Source organism: Protopterus annectens, chromosome 1.part1 (genome assembly GCF_019279795.1).
Source record: "Protopterus annectens isolate FY-2018-M chromosome 1.part1, PAN1.0, whole genome shotgun sequence".
In the NCBI taxonomy this organism is placed as follows: Eukaryota; Metazoa; Chordata; order Ceratodontiformes; family Protopteridae; genus Protopterus; species Protopterus annectens.
The window spans coordinates 445,602,444-445,620,027 of record NC_056726.1 but is presented as its reverse complement, the minus strand read 5'-3'; the positions used below and the strand labels follow the sequence as shown (position 1 = coordinate 445,620,027).

General features: G+C 40.8%; 1 protein-coding gene across 1 annotated transcript in view; it reads right to left on the bottom strand.

Moving 5' to 3' along the window:
• LYST (lysosomal trafficking regulator) overlaps positions 1-17,584 on the bottom strand; it is a 3,825,950-nt gene that overhangs the window by 2,154,194 nt on the left and 1,654,172 nt on the right. Inside the window, exon 21 of the mRNA XM_044075805.1 lies at positions 10,016-10,147. Coding sequence (XP_043931740.1) covers positions 10,016-10,147 — 132 coding nt within the window. The remainder of the gene's footprint in view (positions 1-10,015; positions 10,148-17,584) is intronic.

Below are 17,584 nucleotides of genomic sequence, written 5' to 3'. Positions count from 1 at the left end.
CTGGTCCGGCGTTGGTTGCTGTTGCCTCTTCCCTGACGTCAGAGCGCCAGGGGTATAAAAGATGCAGCCGATGCCATTTTCTTCAGTTTTTCTTGCCCCAGATGTCAGGTGCCCCCAAAAGGGTATGCTAAAAATTCTGCTGATAAAAAAGCATGCACTAACATAAACATTACCTTCATCTACAAGCAAATACACCACATAAGTTGTATAGAATAAAGAAGTACAGATAAGTCCCAGCAATGAAAGGGGGATGGAGGGAGGGTAACCTGGACTGCAACAGTGAATACACTCAAACATCTACATTTATGGTACGTACACAGCTATACTATGTTCATCGTGTTTCACTGTTGCAGTCATTACACTTGGGTTGAATCCCAAAGCTGAGGTTGGGTGGCTGGCCCTAGATAGAATTAGGAGTGGCTATGAGGCCCTGCAGAACTGCAGTGGCGAAGCCTGCTCTGGATTTAGAGTAAAGAGTTAAGTGGTAGTAAAAGTGTGCACTGAAGTCCAAGATGCAGCCTCTAAAATGTCCTTGGTTGGTACTCCTCTGAGGAAGGCTGCTGAAGTGGCTGCTGCTCTGGTTGAATGTAGCCTAATGCCCTTAGGCACTGATTTGCCATGTTGTGAATAGCAAAAACGAATGCAGTGGCCTATCTATTTTGAAATAGTCTGCTTTGAAATAGCTCTTCCTTGCGATCCTGCAGCATATGCCACTAGGAGTTGCTCAGTCTTTCTGAAGGCTTTAGTTTTGTCCAAGTAGAAGTGTAGCTGTCTGTGTATGTCCAAAGTATGCAGAAGTATCTCCCCCTTATTCTGTGGGTTTGGATAAAAGGTAGGCAAATTAATGGTTTGGTTAAGAGCCACACTGGACACTACCATAGGCATAAATGTTGGGTTTGTCCTTAGAGAAACCCTGTCCGGATGGAAAATAATAAAAGGTTCCACAGCCACTAGTGCCTGTAACTCTGAGACTCTTCTTGCTGAGGTTATTGCTAGGAGCAGAGCTGTTTTCCATGATAAGTATTTTATCTCAGCTGTATTGGCTGGCTCAAAAGGAGGCAGTGTGAGCTTTTCCAAGACAAAATTGAGGTCCCATGCAGGTGTTGGAGCTCTCCTTGGAGGTCTTATGTTTTTGGCCCCTCTGAGGTACTGCCTTAGCAGTGGATGTGAAAAAATAGGTGGATCCATATTGTAATGAGCTGAAATGGCAGAGGCATGGATCTTAATTGATGAGAAGGATAGGCCTTTGTCCAGCATCTCAGTTAGGTATTGTAAAATCTGAGGAATATTTGGTACAAGCATGTCCATTCCTTGTGCCTGGTTCCAAGCACAGAATCTCTTCCATTTTTCTGTATATGATTTTCTGGTGCTGGGCCTCCTGGCCTCCAAAATAACATCCATAACTGCTTTAGAGAGAGTTGTGTTCTGAATGGTTAAATTATCAGCCATGCAGCCAGATTTAGGGTTCTGAGTTGGCTGTGCAGGATCTGATCGTTTTGTTGGGTCAGCAAATGAGAAATTTGGGGGAATGTCCAGGCTGGGCCTTGAGACAAGCTCTTTAGGATTGGGTACCAGTGCTGGTGTGGCCAGTCTGGGGCAATCAATATCATTTTTGGCTTTGCTTGTCTGACCTTTAGGTGTACCTTGGGGAGGAGAGGTAGTGGAGGAAAGGCATGTACTGTAAGGGTTTTCCAGCTGAATGATAGGGCATCCACTTTCCATGCTTGTTTGTGATAAGTCCTTGTGCAGAATCTCTGGCAGTTGTGCGGGGAGGCAAACAGATCTATGTCTGGGCATTCCCATTTCCTTTTTATCATGCTGAAGATTTGTGGATCTAGTTTCCACTCGTGAGGATTCTTGAGATTTCTGCTTAGTTTGTTTGCCAGAGTATTTGTCTTTCGTGGCAGGAATTGTGCTTGCAGTTGTACTTGATAAATCAATGCTGTGTTCCACAAAGTCATGGCTTGTCTGCAGAGGGGGTAGGAATGTGTGCCTCCTTGCTTGTTTATGTACCACATGACTGTAGTATTGTCCGTCTTTACCAGCAGTTGTCCTGGATGAAGTAGATCCTTGAAGGCTGTCAGGGCATTCTGAACAGCTAGCATCTCTTTTTGATTGATATGAAGATGCATTTGGCTTGCTGGCCATGCTCCCTGAACACATTTCCCTGCCATGTGAGCCCCCCAGGCATAATCTGATGCATCTGTTATTAGTGTTTGGCTGGCCGTGGATAGAGTGAATGGCTGTCCCTTGTTGTGGTGACAGGCCTGTGCCCACCATCGAAACTCCTGTTGCAGGCAGGGAATGAGGGTAATTTAATGTTTCCAGGCTGTGGCAATGTTGAGTCCAAACACTTTTTAGGTACCATTGTAGTTTCCTCATATGCAGTCTTGCATATGGAATTAGTAGAATGCAGGAAGCCATGAAGCCCAAAGCCTGCAGAATTTTTCTTGCAGATATCTGGGTCTTCGTTGCCAACATTTCGAAGTAAGAAGTCAGTTGCCTATGTTTGTCTGGCGTGAGATAAGCCATCTGGGCAGTTGCATTTAAGCTTGCACCCAGGAATATTATCTCTTGAGAGGGTACCAGTTTTGATTTCTTTTCGTTTACCGTGTACCCTAGGCAAATTAGTAATCTTTTTATAAATGCCAGATGCTTCAGTAGAATGTCTTTGTTCTCTGCTTTGATAATGTAGTAGTCCAAGTAAGGGTATATTTGAATTCCTCTTTGTCTGCAGAAAGCAATTACTGGTGCCAGGCATTTTGTGAAGACCCTGGGCGCAGTAGATAAGCCAAAGGGCAGTGCAGAGAATTGGTAGTGCATTGATCCAGCTATGAATCTGAGGTATCGTCTGCAATTTTGTCTGATTGGGACATGCAGGTATGCCTCTTTTAGGTCCAAAGTTACAAGCCAAGCCTTCTTGCCCAGCATGGGCAGAAGCTGCTGCAGAGTCAGCATTCTGAATTTTGGAACGTCTAGAAAAGTGTTTACAATAGACAGGTCCAGTATTGCTCTCCAGGCTTTGTCCTTTCTGGGTACCAGGAAAAGTCTTGAGTAAAATCCTTGTCCCTGCTCTTGCTGTGGTACTCGCTGAATGGCCCTCATGTCCATGAGGGATGTAACTTGTTTTTGTGCCTCTGCCCATTGATTTTGTGGCAGGTCTGGCATACCTTTTGCCTTTGGCAGGGTGTGAATGTGGAACCTGTAGCCCTGGGACACTATATTCAAGACCCATTTGTCCTGGGTGATTATATGCCAATTTTGTGAAAAAAGTGCTAGTTTTCCCCCTAAGGGAGCTGCCAAAAGATAAGTGCTTGGTATTGGCAGAGGAAAGTCATTGGGACTGTTTTCTATATGGTTGTGATTTGTCTTCTTCACTTTTGAAGGTAGAAGCACCCCATTGTTTAGGCCTGTATGAGCCTTGGGGCTGGGATCTGCCTCTAGGGCATCTGTATCTGCCTCTTTTGCGGCCTGTCTGACACTGGAAAAGACCAATTCTTTGAAGGCCAGTTCCTGCTAAATCTGGGTGGTTGTACCTGTAAGAAATCCTTAACTGTCTGCATAGATTTCGCTTTATCCTCCATTTTCTTCAACACCTCTTCTGCCTTAACACCAAACAAAGTATCATGCTGTAAAGGGGCATCCAATCATTTTGCTTTAACATGATCAGGCTAAGCTCTCTCAACTCAGTACTGGCGTAACCAGTCAGGAGGAGAAGGAAACCACACTCACTACAATTCCAGTGTCACATAGACCTACCACGACAACAAACCAAACACATAAACACACAAAAACATACTCGAAGGCTCTAAATAAAAATCTGCCTAAGCAGCAGAGACCTCCAAAGCAGACACCCAAGCAACCGCTACCCCAAAACAAAACACGTGCAACACATGGCTCACAAAGCCAGTGTGCCGAACAGTCACAGCCTTTAAGGCTAAACAACACACCTGATACACTTGTAATAGGTGACTCTACAGTCAGGCACACTGACGTCCCGCTCACCAGGCTGAACAAGGAGAAGGTCACAGTGAGCTGCCTGTCGGGCGCTAGGATCCGCCACATAACACAAGCACTCAGGTCACTCCAAGGCAAGTACAAATATGACTCAGTCATTGTCCTTGCTGGTGTGAATGACCTGAGACGTACCTCCCTGGACTACATGAAAAGAGACATAGAGGAGCTCTCTGAGCATGTAGCCCAGGCCGGTATGACCCTGACCTTGAGTAGCATCTTACCCTTACCAAGAATGATGCCACAATATGAAGACAAGATGATCAATTTCAACAATTGGCTTAAGTGTTGGTGTCATTCAAAGGGGATCAATGCCTGTCAGCCTGGGATGACATGCTCGACAAGCCACGATGCTTCGCTAGGGACGGCTTGCACCTGTCACCCCTGGGCTTTCGGATATTGGCAAAGGCTCTTGCTACCCCATAGTGCCTTTTTAGGCAAGGCTCAAAAGACAAACCCACCTCCATAGGTATCACAAGGGATAAGAAACTAAGAGTAATGCTACTCAACGCCAGAAGTCTAAACCTCAAGATGCACGACTCGAAACTCTCCTTAGCATGGAGAACATCGATATCTGTGCAGTAACAGAAACCTGGTTCAAGGCTCCCAAGAGCACCCCAGCACTACCAGGTTATACCTCATACCATGCTTTTCGCCCCAAAACTTGGACCGAACCACAAAAGGAGGGAGTATCAATATTGTCAAAGATACCCACACCTCCAGGTTGGTGGCACAACACGAAGCATCAGAGACTATCCATGTGCAACTAACTGTGGGTAAAACTGCCTTCCAGTTTATAGCCTGCTACAGACCACCCTCCCAAACACAGGAACCCCACTCGGCCTTCCTGAGAATACTGGAAAATATGAAGGTCTCTCCAAACACCATTATACTGGGCGACTTCAACTACCCAAACATAGACTGGGAGCATTACTCTAGCTCCAACACCCTAGCCCAAAGGTTCCTAGAATTTATAAACTCAAATGCTATGGAACAACTTGTTACCACTCCCACAAGAGGGGAAACATACTGGACCTGATCATCACCAACATGGGGACACTATGCTCCAGACCAGAAGTGTATCCCTCACTGGTAAGATCAGACCATAAACTAATCTCACTGGATATTCACATCCCGGCCCCACCCCTGCCCAGAAAACCACAGTGAAAAACTTCTCTAAAGCAAATTTCACATGCCTCAAAACCGAGGCGAAATCCTTCAAAGCCCCCGGGCCTGTGGAAAATATGGCCTAGACCGCAGAATCCTTTATAAACGCATTCTATGAACACCTTCAGGAATGCATGGATCATGCAATCCCAAATAAAACCAAGACCCAATCCTCCAAAGGCAGGCGTCCTGTCTGGTGGACCCCAGCCATAAACAAACTATACAATAGAAGGAGGAAGCTACTACATGATAGAGCAAGATCCCAAAAAGGGAAGGCATCTCTGATCAGTATTAGCAAAAAACTACGGGCACTCATAAAATCGTCTAAGGCCAGCTTCGAGAGAAAAATTGCACAGGACACTAAGGATAACCACAAGGCTTTCTTTAGTTATGTTAGGAACCTGGGTGGGAATTCCCAGATATGCTCAGAATTAGTCCAAAATGACAAAAAATACACCGAGCCCACAGACATTGCCAACATCCTAGCTGACAGGTTCAGTGCAAACTCCCCCCCCTCCCCACCAAAAGGGCAAATATCTATCCCAACAGAGTGCTGCCCCCCTGACATCTCAGATGCTCAGGTAAGAGCCGCCCTCTCCAAAGCAAAAAAACACAGCATCAATGGGACCAGATGGTGTCCCGGGCTGCGTCCTACATGAACTCCAAGAAGAGCTAAACCCAAACATAAAACTACTGTTCAATCTTAGCCTTACTACAGGATATGTACCCAAAGAGTGGCATACAGCAACAGTGGTCCCTTTCCACAAAGGTGGTGCCTCAACGGATCCTGGAAACCATCGCCCCATAAGCCTGACTAGCTTGGTCTGCAAAGCTATGGAAAGGATCATCATGGACCTCATAAATAAAGATATTGGGGACCTACAGACACTGGATCCTACCCAGTTTGGCTTTGTTAAGGGCAGATCCTGCCTCTTAAACCTGGTCGATTTCTTTGAAACAGTCACCAAGGCCATTGACGAGGGGAAGGTGGTCCACACAGCCTACCTGGACCTCGCAAAAGTCTTCAATACAATACCCCACTCGGGCATTATACATAAGCTTACCAGCTTAAATATAAACCCCTATGTCACTAGATGGGTTGCAAACGGGCTCAAGGACAGAACCCACATGGTTAGAATTGCTGGAGCCATGTCAGACTCCAAACCAGTTACAAGTGGCATCCCACAAGGCTCAGTCCTGCGACCTCCCTTGTTCGGTATATATTTCTCGATGGTACAGGCCAACACGGAAGGACTGTGGCTGACCAAGTTCGCAGATGACTGCAAACTGGGCGCCATAATCAACTCTCCAGCCGACACAAGCATCCTCCAAAAGGGCCTCATAGAAACAGACAACTGGTGCCAGAGCCATGGCCTCAAGCTAAACGCCAAAAAGTGTATAGTCATCCCCTTTGGCAAAAACAAAGTGCCCACAAATTACCACATAGGTGGTAATCCATTAAGTACAGAAGAAGTCATTAGGGACCTGGGGACCCAAGTTGATAGCAATCTCTCATTTGACAACCATGTGGCCAAAGTGGTTAGAAAAACATTTTATATAGCCCACCTAATCATGAAGGGATTCACATCTAGATCAGGGAGGTCATCGTGCCTCTTTACTCATCCCTCATCAGGCCCATAATTGAGTACAATGCCCCTTTTGGGATGTACCTTACCAGACACCTGCAACAACTGGAAAGACCCCAAAAGTACCTCACCAAGAGGATCAAAGGGCTCAAACAGATGCCATATGCTGCCCGGTTAAAGAAACTCCAGCTCTACTCAGTGGCATACCGCCTGCTCAGAGGCGATCTGTGCCTGACGTATAAAGCCATGTCCAACCCGGAATTAATGGACATGCTGCACCTTAGAAAATCCAAATCCCATCGAGCTACGCACTCGAGACTTGAACCTCAGCACTGAAATAAATAGGACATGCTGGAGGGACAGATTCATAACCCAGAGGCTCCCTTCACTCTGGAATAAAATCCCGTCCAGGTTAGGCAGAGTCCCTCATTGACTCTCTTCAAGAGGAATCTTGATGAGTGGATGGGAGATCGTAGGTTTACCCCGGGTATCACTTCTGTGTCACTGTTAGACAGAGGCACAGTATACTAACCTCAAAAAAGGGCATAGCAAAATAAATTTAAAATGGGTGGCGAAAGCCAAACACATTCTGGCTAGGCTTATAAATGCCCTAGGGCAGATAGCCTAGTATGAACCTATGAAATGTAAAAAAGAAGGATTTATGTGTGAAAATAAACATATATTGTTTATGATATTTTAAGTTAATTGATGTTATATGCATATTTTTAAAAATTGTTGCATTAATTATTGTAAAGAATTAATTTATGACATCATATCTTGTATGTATTCTATAAAAGACACAGGCAGGAGGGGGCTTGTTGTCTTTTTCTGAAGAAGTTCACGGATAATAAAAGTGGAAGAAAGCACTAGTTACCATTGCCTTTATTGTGGTCAACTCTACTTTTCGCTGTTTTTTGGTTCAAAATTGTTCAGTTTTTCGGTTTGGTCCGAGTCATAGTATTTTGGAACCTATGAACCTATGACATACTGAAAGCCCTGTCTCTATAATCAGTGTCATATAGACTTCTGAGAGGTAATCTCTGCTTAGCCTTCTGTGATATGAATGACCCAGCAGCCTTTAAATTCCACCTAAACAGAACCAGTGGTAAAGCAAACAGCATCTCTAGAGACCTAAACCTGTACTACCACATCAACATATGTCACAACAGGTACCTTTCCCATCATGTCATCCATTTGTGGAATACTGACTTTAAATTTAAAGCTACTTACTCAGAAACATTTAAAACCAATCTGGATGACTAGATCAGTGATAATAAATTTTGTTAGTCTACCATCAGTACTGGATGATATGGCTAAGCTTATCCAGAACCCATACCTTAAAACACAGCCAACAACTAAAACGTATCCCCTACAACCTCAAAAGAATCACTTCAAAAACTGAACAGGCCAAAAATTACTAAATACAAGATGGCAACATTTCACTTTTACTAAGAAAATGGTGTCCATACAGTCACAAAATGAAAAGATCTGATCTGAATATCTTGGGAAAAGAGGAAATATTGAAAATTTGCATACAAGAACTTCCAATATCCAAAAGAATGAACCTGGGGGCACATCTCAATGCTTGCTGGAACATGGCAAATGAGATCTGAAGTAGCAAGGAAGTGTGAGACATTACAGCAGCTAGGCAAACAGTTTTTTTAGCTTGGGTGAATCTGAAAAGGTCAGAAAGACTGCTGCCCATGACATACCAGTCCTGCTATTGAAGGGAATAGCCTGGAATTTATCTAAAATATCACACAGTCTAAAATCTCACACACTAGATTTAAAATATTTGATGCTACCCTTACTGTGAACACCTTCCACTTACCTTCACAGCAGAATGAGACAACAAACTTAACACCATCTATGTCTCAAACTCTTTACGGATATCCAGTTTTAAAACCAGGCATACATCAGATTAAACAATGGATAGGCTGAATCAAACGTCTTTGGATGCCGTGACAGTTATTTTTTGCTGAAAATGCTATAATATACTTCAAGCTTCTGAAAAGTACAAACCAAGCTTGATGGAGCCGCCATGGGGTGTTTGCACCATAATTTGAAATATTATCTTAAATTATATGACTGGTTACAAGGTTACAAGACAAAAACATGCAGCGTTTCTAACAGAGGTATGTATTATCTTATCAGATCCATTTCTCTGTTACCCATGCAGCAGGTTTCAGTATGTACACTTCACAGATAGCAACAAAAACTCTCCTTCTTTATAGTGCTTCAGGAATAAGCAGTTTCTGAATAAGATCATACATGAACACAGAGCTCTGTACTTCTATCATCTTCTACTAACAGTGAGTAAAACTGCAAATTCTACCCCATCAGGGCAGAAGATAACTGATGTCATCTGAAAGTGCCAAAAACAGTTCATAATTCAGAAAGTTTCAAAAAGGACACAACTGAAAGTAATATTCAGAATGCTGACCTGGAGAAAATTGTACCTGCGAAAATCCACGTAGTTCTGATGCAAACCATAAATTTTTTAGGACTCAAAAGAACTTGTGTTATACTTTGGAATGTTAACCTAAGAAAAGCAACTGTGAAAATTTATGAACATGCCAACCATGAGAAGTTACATCCCCCTGCAGCACTGCTGGATCAGAGAGATTTAATAAAAATTAAAGTCTCATCCAAACAAATAAATATAGAGAGCTAGAACTCAAATTTCCTGTGCCATGTGATTCAGAGCAGTATAACATGGGACAGGTAGTCACTGTTTCATTACGAGAATGAGCCAAATGACAAATGGAGGTAAACAGCCTGAAGGACAGGCAGTTGCTACAAACCCAAATATCCTAACTTCCTATGAAGAGCTCAAGACAATAAAAAGAAACTTGCTAAACCTGTTGCTGCAAAGCTCTGGGAAACATATACAAATCGTCCATCATGAGTCATGACAATGCAATTTGGAGTAATAAAAATTAATTACTTTTGAGGCTAATTTTGTCTGTTAGAATTCTACAGTCTTCCTGAATTTACACCAAGTTATTCTGACAAACGGCAATAAAATGCTTTAATGATTTTAAATTAAAATGGGAAAATAAGAGAAAAATACCATGTGAACAGTCCTCTATAAAGCTGCATGACAGAAATATACTATTCACCAGATGAACTGGACAAATTAGCATTTAAAACACAATGTTGACATCAGTCTTCAACATATATTATGGCCTGAAAGTAGACACAGGTTTACAAATAAAGTAAGCAAATTAATGTATGCTATACATTACCATCAAGCTGAATGGCAGTAAAGCCAGAGAGGGGTGTAACCAAAAAGCCAGGGCTCTCACTGGACTTCCCACCACTGCTGGAGTGCCTCAAGTAAATTATAGATTGGACCTTTTCCTGAAAGATCTTACCATCTGAAAGAACAAAGAAGAATAATACAAATCATCTGCAAAAGCAAACTATACATGTGTGCACAAAAAATGTAAACAAAGAAAGAATAATACAAATCATCTGCAAAAGCAAACTACACGTGTGCACAAAAATTGTAAATATACATGATTAACAACATTTACTGTGGTGGTGGTGGTGTTGCAGTAGTGTTGTCGCCTCACAGTAAGACACTGTCCAGTTCGATTTTCAGCTAGAGCGTTTTCTGCATGGAGACATGCGTGAATGGGGGTGCCTTCGTTGAAGGTTGTGCGGCAGAGCTGGCAACTCGGTACGTAAAAATCAACTGCCAATCATTATCGGACCGGAGTTCCGCTGTGGCGACTCCTAACCGGGAAAAGCCGAAAGACACAACAACATGATTAACAACATTTCTTGTATGCGCTTCTCAAAACGCATGACTACCTTAATGGAGTCTACTCCTCAGAAGGAAGACAGGGTAGAAAGGGTGTGGGAAATGTGTTGAGAGGCGCTAGAAGGCAGTAAGGGATGTCATCAGAATTAGTAACCAACTCCTGGCCATCAGACTCCAACCTAATGACAGGGCAGTATTTGTAATGTCAACTTATGCCTCACACCAGGGTTGTGATAATGAGGAAAAGAGTGCATTCAAACAGCAGTTGCAAGACCCACGAGATAAAGCAGGACAACATGAACTGGTGTTGATAATGAGCGACCTGAATATAGATACTGGGTTAGACAGAACAAGATAGGAGGGCTGCTTGCGTGCACATGGGTTTGGCAACAAGAATAAATAAGTTGAGGCCATTTTAAACTTCTGTCTGGCAAATAGTTTGAAAGTAGCCAACACTTGGTTCAGAAAAAGAGACAGTTACAAGATCACATTCAAGAGTGGCCAATGTGCAACTCAGGTACACTTTCTCTTAGTAAGGGAAGAGCACTGGGGTAGAATCAGGGTATGCAAAGTAGTCATCCCCAGTGAAACAGCTGGCCCACAGCATAAACCACTGGTTGCTACAATCAGCTTACAAGTAGTAGCCAGAGAAGGCTCTAGGGGGCAGCAGAGAACATGCTGAAGACCTGGAAGTTCACTGAAGAGAAAGCACAACAGTTCAAAGAATTACTCAGGGCTATAGCACCCAAAGAACAAGAAACAGGTTGAGTTGAAGAAGATTTGCAACACCTCAAAACAGCATGTGTGAGGACTACAGAACACGTGTGTGGCTGAGCCAGGTATGGAAAAAAAACGTACAAACAGAAAGCTGGTGGTGGATTGCAGAAGTCCAGGAAATCATCAAACGAAAGGAGTGCAGGAAAAACGGATCAGGCTAGGAAGGAATACTGGTTGGCTAACAAAGAGGACAATGACGTTGAGAAAATCCTTTAATGATAACAGCAAACCCTTCCTCAATACTACAAACATTTCATGACTCAAAGCAATTAAATTTAAAAGGGAGCCAAAACCATCACTTGATCGCAGCCAGCCAACCATGCGATGAAAACACTTAATAGACAAGATTAAAATGAATAGTTAATTAAAACAATAATGCAGAGATAAAATCACAATACAGAAGTAAAATCCAAACTTTAAAATTTGGTATGTTGTAACCTCACTAAAATTGGGACTGAATCAATTAGATAATTTTTGACTGGGCAAGATTCTTTACCAGCTAAACAAGTGGAAAATATTTGTTGTTTATTGGAATTGGTTTTAACTACTAATGTCTTTCTGTTTAATAACCAATTCTACTTACCTTTAACTGGTGTAGCGATGGGTACACCTGTCGCTAATACCTATGCCAACTTAGTTCTTCATCAATGGGAAACAAAATATATTTGTAGTGATTCTAATATTTTAACCCTCAATGTTTGTTTCTATCAGAGCTTTGTGGATGACTGCTTCCTTATTTGGAAGGGAACAGATGAACTTTGTCATTATATTAATTACCTAAATAGTACAACTAATTTTTTAAAGTTCAAGATGGAATATTCAGAAAGTAAGGTTGTATTCTTAGATTAATTTATAGAGCTGAAAGACGGTGCCATTAATACCAGCATAGACAAAAAGTATGTACATGCTGGTAGGTATATACACAGGAGTAGTATGCATGCACCCCATGTTTTCAAGGAGATAATGGCGGCACAGTTTAACAGAGCTAGTAGGCTTAACACTGACAATTCTACCTTTTTGACCCAACTTAATGAAATGCAAACTGTTTTTTTGAATTGTGGTTATGACCCAATCTTGGCTTCAGAATTAAGGAACAAAACTATGAGGGATAGGGACACTACCCTTAAACCGATTTTTAGAATGGAAAATGGCTCTATCATAAATTTGGGTAAAACTAGAGAAGATATAGTTAAGGTTAGATTTGTGACAACATTTAATACTAAAACCAAGTTTATTAAAGATATTACAGAGAGAAATTGAGTTGTTTTGATGGCATCTCCAGAAGTAATTTATTAGGTGCCTGTCCCTATTTCTCATATAGGAATATGAGAACTTTGAAAAATAAGTTATGTTATAAGGATTTTACTGGTAGACAAATTCCTCAAGTTAGTACAAGATCTGGTACATTCAGTAGTTTGAATTGTACACGTTGTACTGATATTTATGGTAAAGCAAGTGAGAAATTTATTCATCTTTCTACAAGAAATGAATATACCTTTAAGCTTACAGCCAATTGTGTTAGCTCTAATGTGGTTTATCTAGCTACCTGCACCCAATGTTCTTGTTTTTATGTAGGCAAGACTACTAGAAAACTTAAAGAATGCATTATTGAACATAAATCCGATATTAGGAGAAAGAATGAAAATAATGCATTATAAAAGCACATTAGTACTAATGGGGATGCCCATAGATTTAAATTCAGGGTGATAGATATGGTGTATGCATCTATGAGAGGTGGTGATGTTATCAACTTCCTAGAAATTAAGAAATATGAATGGATTTTATGTTTTGCCGCTGGCCATTCACCTGGCTGTAATACAGCTATAACTATAAAACCAATTTTAGTGAGGTTACAACATATCAAATTTTAAAGTTTGGATTTTACTTATGTATTCTGATTTTATCTTTGCATTATTGTTTTAATTAACTATTCACTTTAATCTGGTCTATTAAGTGTTTTCATCACATGGTTGGCTGGCTGCGATCATGTGATGGTTTTGGCTCCCTTTTAAATTTAATTGCTTTGATTCATGAAATGTCTGTAGTATTGATGAAGAGTTTAGTCCCAAAAGCTTTGCTGTTATCATTAAAGGATTTTCTCAACGTTAGCGTTTTCTTTGGCATATTCTTTTTCGTTTCACAGTAGGAATTCTGTCTTGTTTGGCTAACAAATAGGCTAAGAAAGATGTTGCAATAAAAAGAACAAGGCATCAGGGGCACTCTACCAGCTACTGAAAAGTGACTCAGTAGACAGCACAAAGAAATTGTATCAGGTTGCAAGGCAAAGACAGAAAAATAAAGAAGATAGTCAGACACCCTTCATAAGGGATGCCAGCAACAACCTGCTCACCAGTTCACAGGACATCAACGGCAGATGGAAGGAGTACTTCCAGCAGCTTCCAAATGAAAAAAAAACAAAACAAAACACAGAAGCTGTACTGCCCCCACACACACACACGCCTATGATGAGAGACGAAGAGAAGCCCACCATAGAAGTAAGAACAGCACAAAGGAAACTGAAGTCAGGGAAAGCAACAGGCTCAGATGAAGTTACAGTAAATATGATAAAGATGTTGGTTGAGAAAGGGAGAAATGTCTCCTGAAGGTACTCATATCAGTATGGAGAGAAAGGTAAATCCCAGACCACTGGAGAATATGCATAATAGTGCCACAGAGGACATTTACACCTGTGGGTAATACAGAGGTATCAAACTCCTGTCATATTGCATGAAAGTTCTGGATAGGGTGACTGATAAATACACAGACAAGTAGTAAATAAGATGGGAGATGAGCAGTTTGGATTCAGATCAGGATGCGCACAACTGACCCAATGTTTGTACTGAGACAAATACTTGAGTAGAAGTAGAAATGAGGAGAGTCCAACTAGGCATTCCTAGACCTGGAGAAAGAATATCACAAAGTTCCAAGAAAGCCGATTTGGGCAGTCCTGCTGTGGTTCGAAGTCCCAGAAATATTGTTAGAATTAGTGGAAGCTAATGACCCAATGACTCAAGTACAGTGTTCGGTTTTACAGAGGGGTTCACTGGGGAACTGGGTGTACATTAGGGTTCGGCACTGATCCCACTGCTGCTCGTACTGGTGATGGACTACAATAACAAAAAGGTCACTGGGGACAGGTCAAATAAAGATGCTGTATGCAGACAATGTAGCATTACAGGCAGACTCCGAGCAACAACTTCAGCAAAGGATTGGGGAATGGATGAAATAAGTATAGGTAAGACAGTTGTAATGGCAGCAAATGATGGAAATCAGAAGAAACTGAGAACTGACACAGAAAGGAAAATAGTGGAACAGGTTAACAGCTTAAAGTGTCTGGGAGGGGTGGTTTAGGAAAAGAGAAATCTGAATGGGGAGGTCAAAGCTAAAGTCAAAGCTAAAATCAGAGGGGCTGCAGCAAACTGGCACAGAGTGTCAGGGGTAATATATAACAGAATGCCAAAGAAGCTGAAAAGTAACGTGTACAAAATAGTGGTGTGACCAGTACTACTGTATGGTACAGAAACCTAGGCAATACACCTCAACAGACCAGGATGAGGAGACTGAATATGTAGAACTTTTTTTGAACAAAGTTAACCAAGTTCTCATGTTATATTCTAGAACTATTTGTGTTTTGTTGGATTTAGTTCTTAACAATAATATTTTTGAATTTGATTCTAAGATATATCAACAAACATCAGGTACCACTATGGGGGCCACTGCAGCACCCTCGTTTGCAAATCTGGTGATGTGTTGGTGGGAGATTTTTTGTATTTATCTAATTTGCCCCTGTTTAAATATGTTTCTTTTTATCGTAGATATATTGATGATTTATTTTTTATTTGGAAGGGTAACAAGGTTGACTTTGAAAACGTTGTTGCACAAATGAACAGTAGTGTCAGATGGTTGAAATTTGACATAAGCAGTATCGGGACTATAATTAATTGTTTGGATAGTGAGCTCATTTGTGACCGTATTCATAAGACTTTTTCTAGTAGTATTTTTAGGAAAAAGTCTTTTAGTAACAACTAAGTTCACTTTACAAGTTCCATCCAAATTATATGAAATATGACATTTTTAGGGGGCAAACAATTAGACTGCATCGTATTATTAGCAATAATGAGTTTTTTTTTAATTAAGTCAACATTTTAAATGATATGTTTAGTCAAAGGGGATATCCTACAAGTAGGCTAAGGAAGATATCAGATGAAGTTATTTCCCACAGGACAGAGAGATATCCACCCCTCCTCTCATTTGAGTTCACTCCCAAAGATAACAGGGAAAAGGCTGATTGTCATAGTGACAAGAAATGTCTGGCTTTCCCTATTCCAATGAGTTTGGAAGGTAAAGAACTTAAAAAGATAACTGAAATCAATTGGAAGGTTATTACAGGAAATAAAGATCTTAGTGATGTAGCAGGCATAAAGCCAACATTCATTTATAAAAAGACCTCCAATTTAAAGTTCCTTCTAGAACACACTAAGGGACAGCATACAATTACAAGTATTCCATCTTTAGGTACTTTTCCCTGTGTGAGTGTATGTGTGTGTGTGGGGGGGGGGGGTGCAGACTTTGTAGGTTCATATACTCCAAAAGCACATTTTTATTTAAGCAGTGTGAGTTTCTGTTTGAGCCTAGAAATAGATTTGACTGCAAAAGTGTAGGATTAGTGTACCTTGCCATTTGTGGGTCCTGTTTTAATTTTTATGTAGGTAAGACTACTAGAGCCTTAACGTGTCGTATAGGTGAACACCTCAGGGCCATCAAAAACAAAGATCCAAATAATGCTTTAGTAACACATAGTTTAAGTTGTGAACATTTCCATAAATTTTATTTTTACAGCAGGATAACACTAACAATTTTGTTAACTTACTTAACAACTATTTGGAAATGTTAGAGCTCAAATGGCAGGTCTTCCTTAGGACAGATGTTTATCCTGGGTTAAATGAAACTATCTCTATTACGAGCTTATTAAAATACAAATATGCATAATATGTTTATTGTTTCTATTATTGATAGCTTGAATTTATGAGTGTTTATCTGAGTTTGAAAGAAGTTTTGTTTGATTTTTAATGAATTACTTCAGAGTATTTGCACTTTAAATTATTTGGAGTGTCTAATTAGAATATGATGTCATCATTTTATAGAATATTTAACTGTTGAGATGAATGAGTAATGTATTTCTGGAAAAGTTCCAGAAGTAAAGGAATGAAAGCGCTAATCTGACACCTGTTTTTGATTACTCTGTGGACAATAGTGCTTCGTTCTAGTTAATAAAGGCAAAGCAGTTGAGGAAGTCTGAGATGATTGAGATGAAGTGCCTGAGATGGGTGATAAGATGCACACTGTGGAATGGGCAAAGACATGAGGCTTTAAGAGCAGAAGCCAAAATAGCTCCAATTGCAGAAAAGGTCAACAAGAAGTGATTACAGTGGTCCAGGCCCATGTACAGAAAAGCAGAAGCCAATCTGGTGAAGAAGATTTGGGACAGACAGGAAGAAGGCAAGACTGTATGAGAGAAGACCTGCAATGGGCAGGTATGAGGGAAGACCTGCAATGGTCAGGCATGAGTGTTGAAGAAGGCAGGAGAGTGGCACTGAAGAGAGGGAGATGTTGACAGTTTGACTGACACCCTGACCCATGAAGGAAATATGAAAAAAGGGGGTTGACTTGCTAACATGGTACTTTAATCACTTTCTGTAAACTTTATATTTCACATCCTTGAATCACTCTCTGTTTTCTTTACATTTTAAATCCTGCAAAAAGATATAAAGTGGCACAAAACAATTTAAGGTACAATACATAAATACATGCATGAACAACAAAATAAATATAAAATAAAAATAATGACCAGTTCATAATCTAACCAAAAATGCTATAAAATATATAAAATACAATAAAATAAAAATATAGTTCTATAGCTAAGCTAAACGGAGGCCAAATACAAAGGGAAATTAACACAGGGGTGTGTGATAAAAAAGAAGTAAAAGATATTAAGACAGGTAAGGAAAATGTGTAAGAAAACTATGCAGAGTGAATCTACAGGAGGAAAGGCTGGAAGGAAAAATGAAGACAGTTTTAGAATGAGGAAGGATGACTAGTTAGCAGGTAACTGAGGCTAAGAGAAAAAAAGACAAAAGATAGCAACAGGAATAGAGGTGAAATAAGTAATCACCATATCAATTAATATGTGAGAAGGCCTTCTGCAGAGAGTAACTGCTGGGGAGGACTTCCTTCTTACAACATCCTCAGCTCAGCATATTTCTAAAATGCC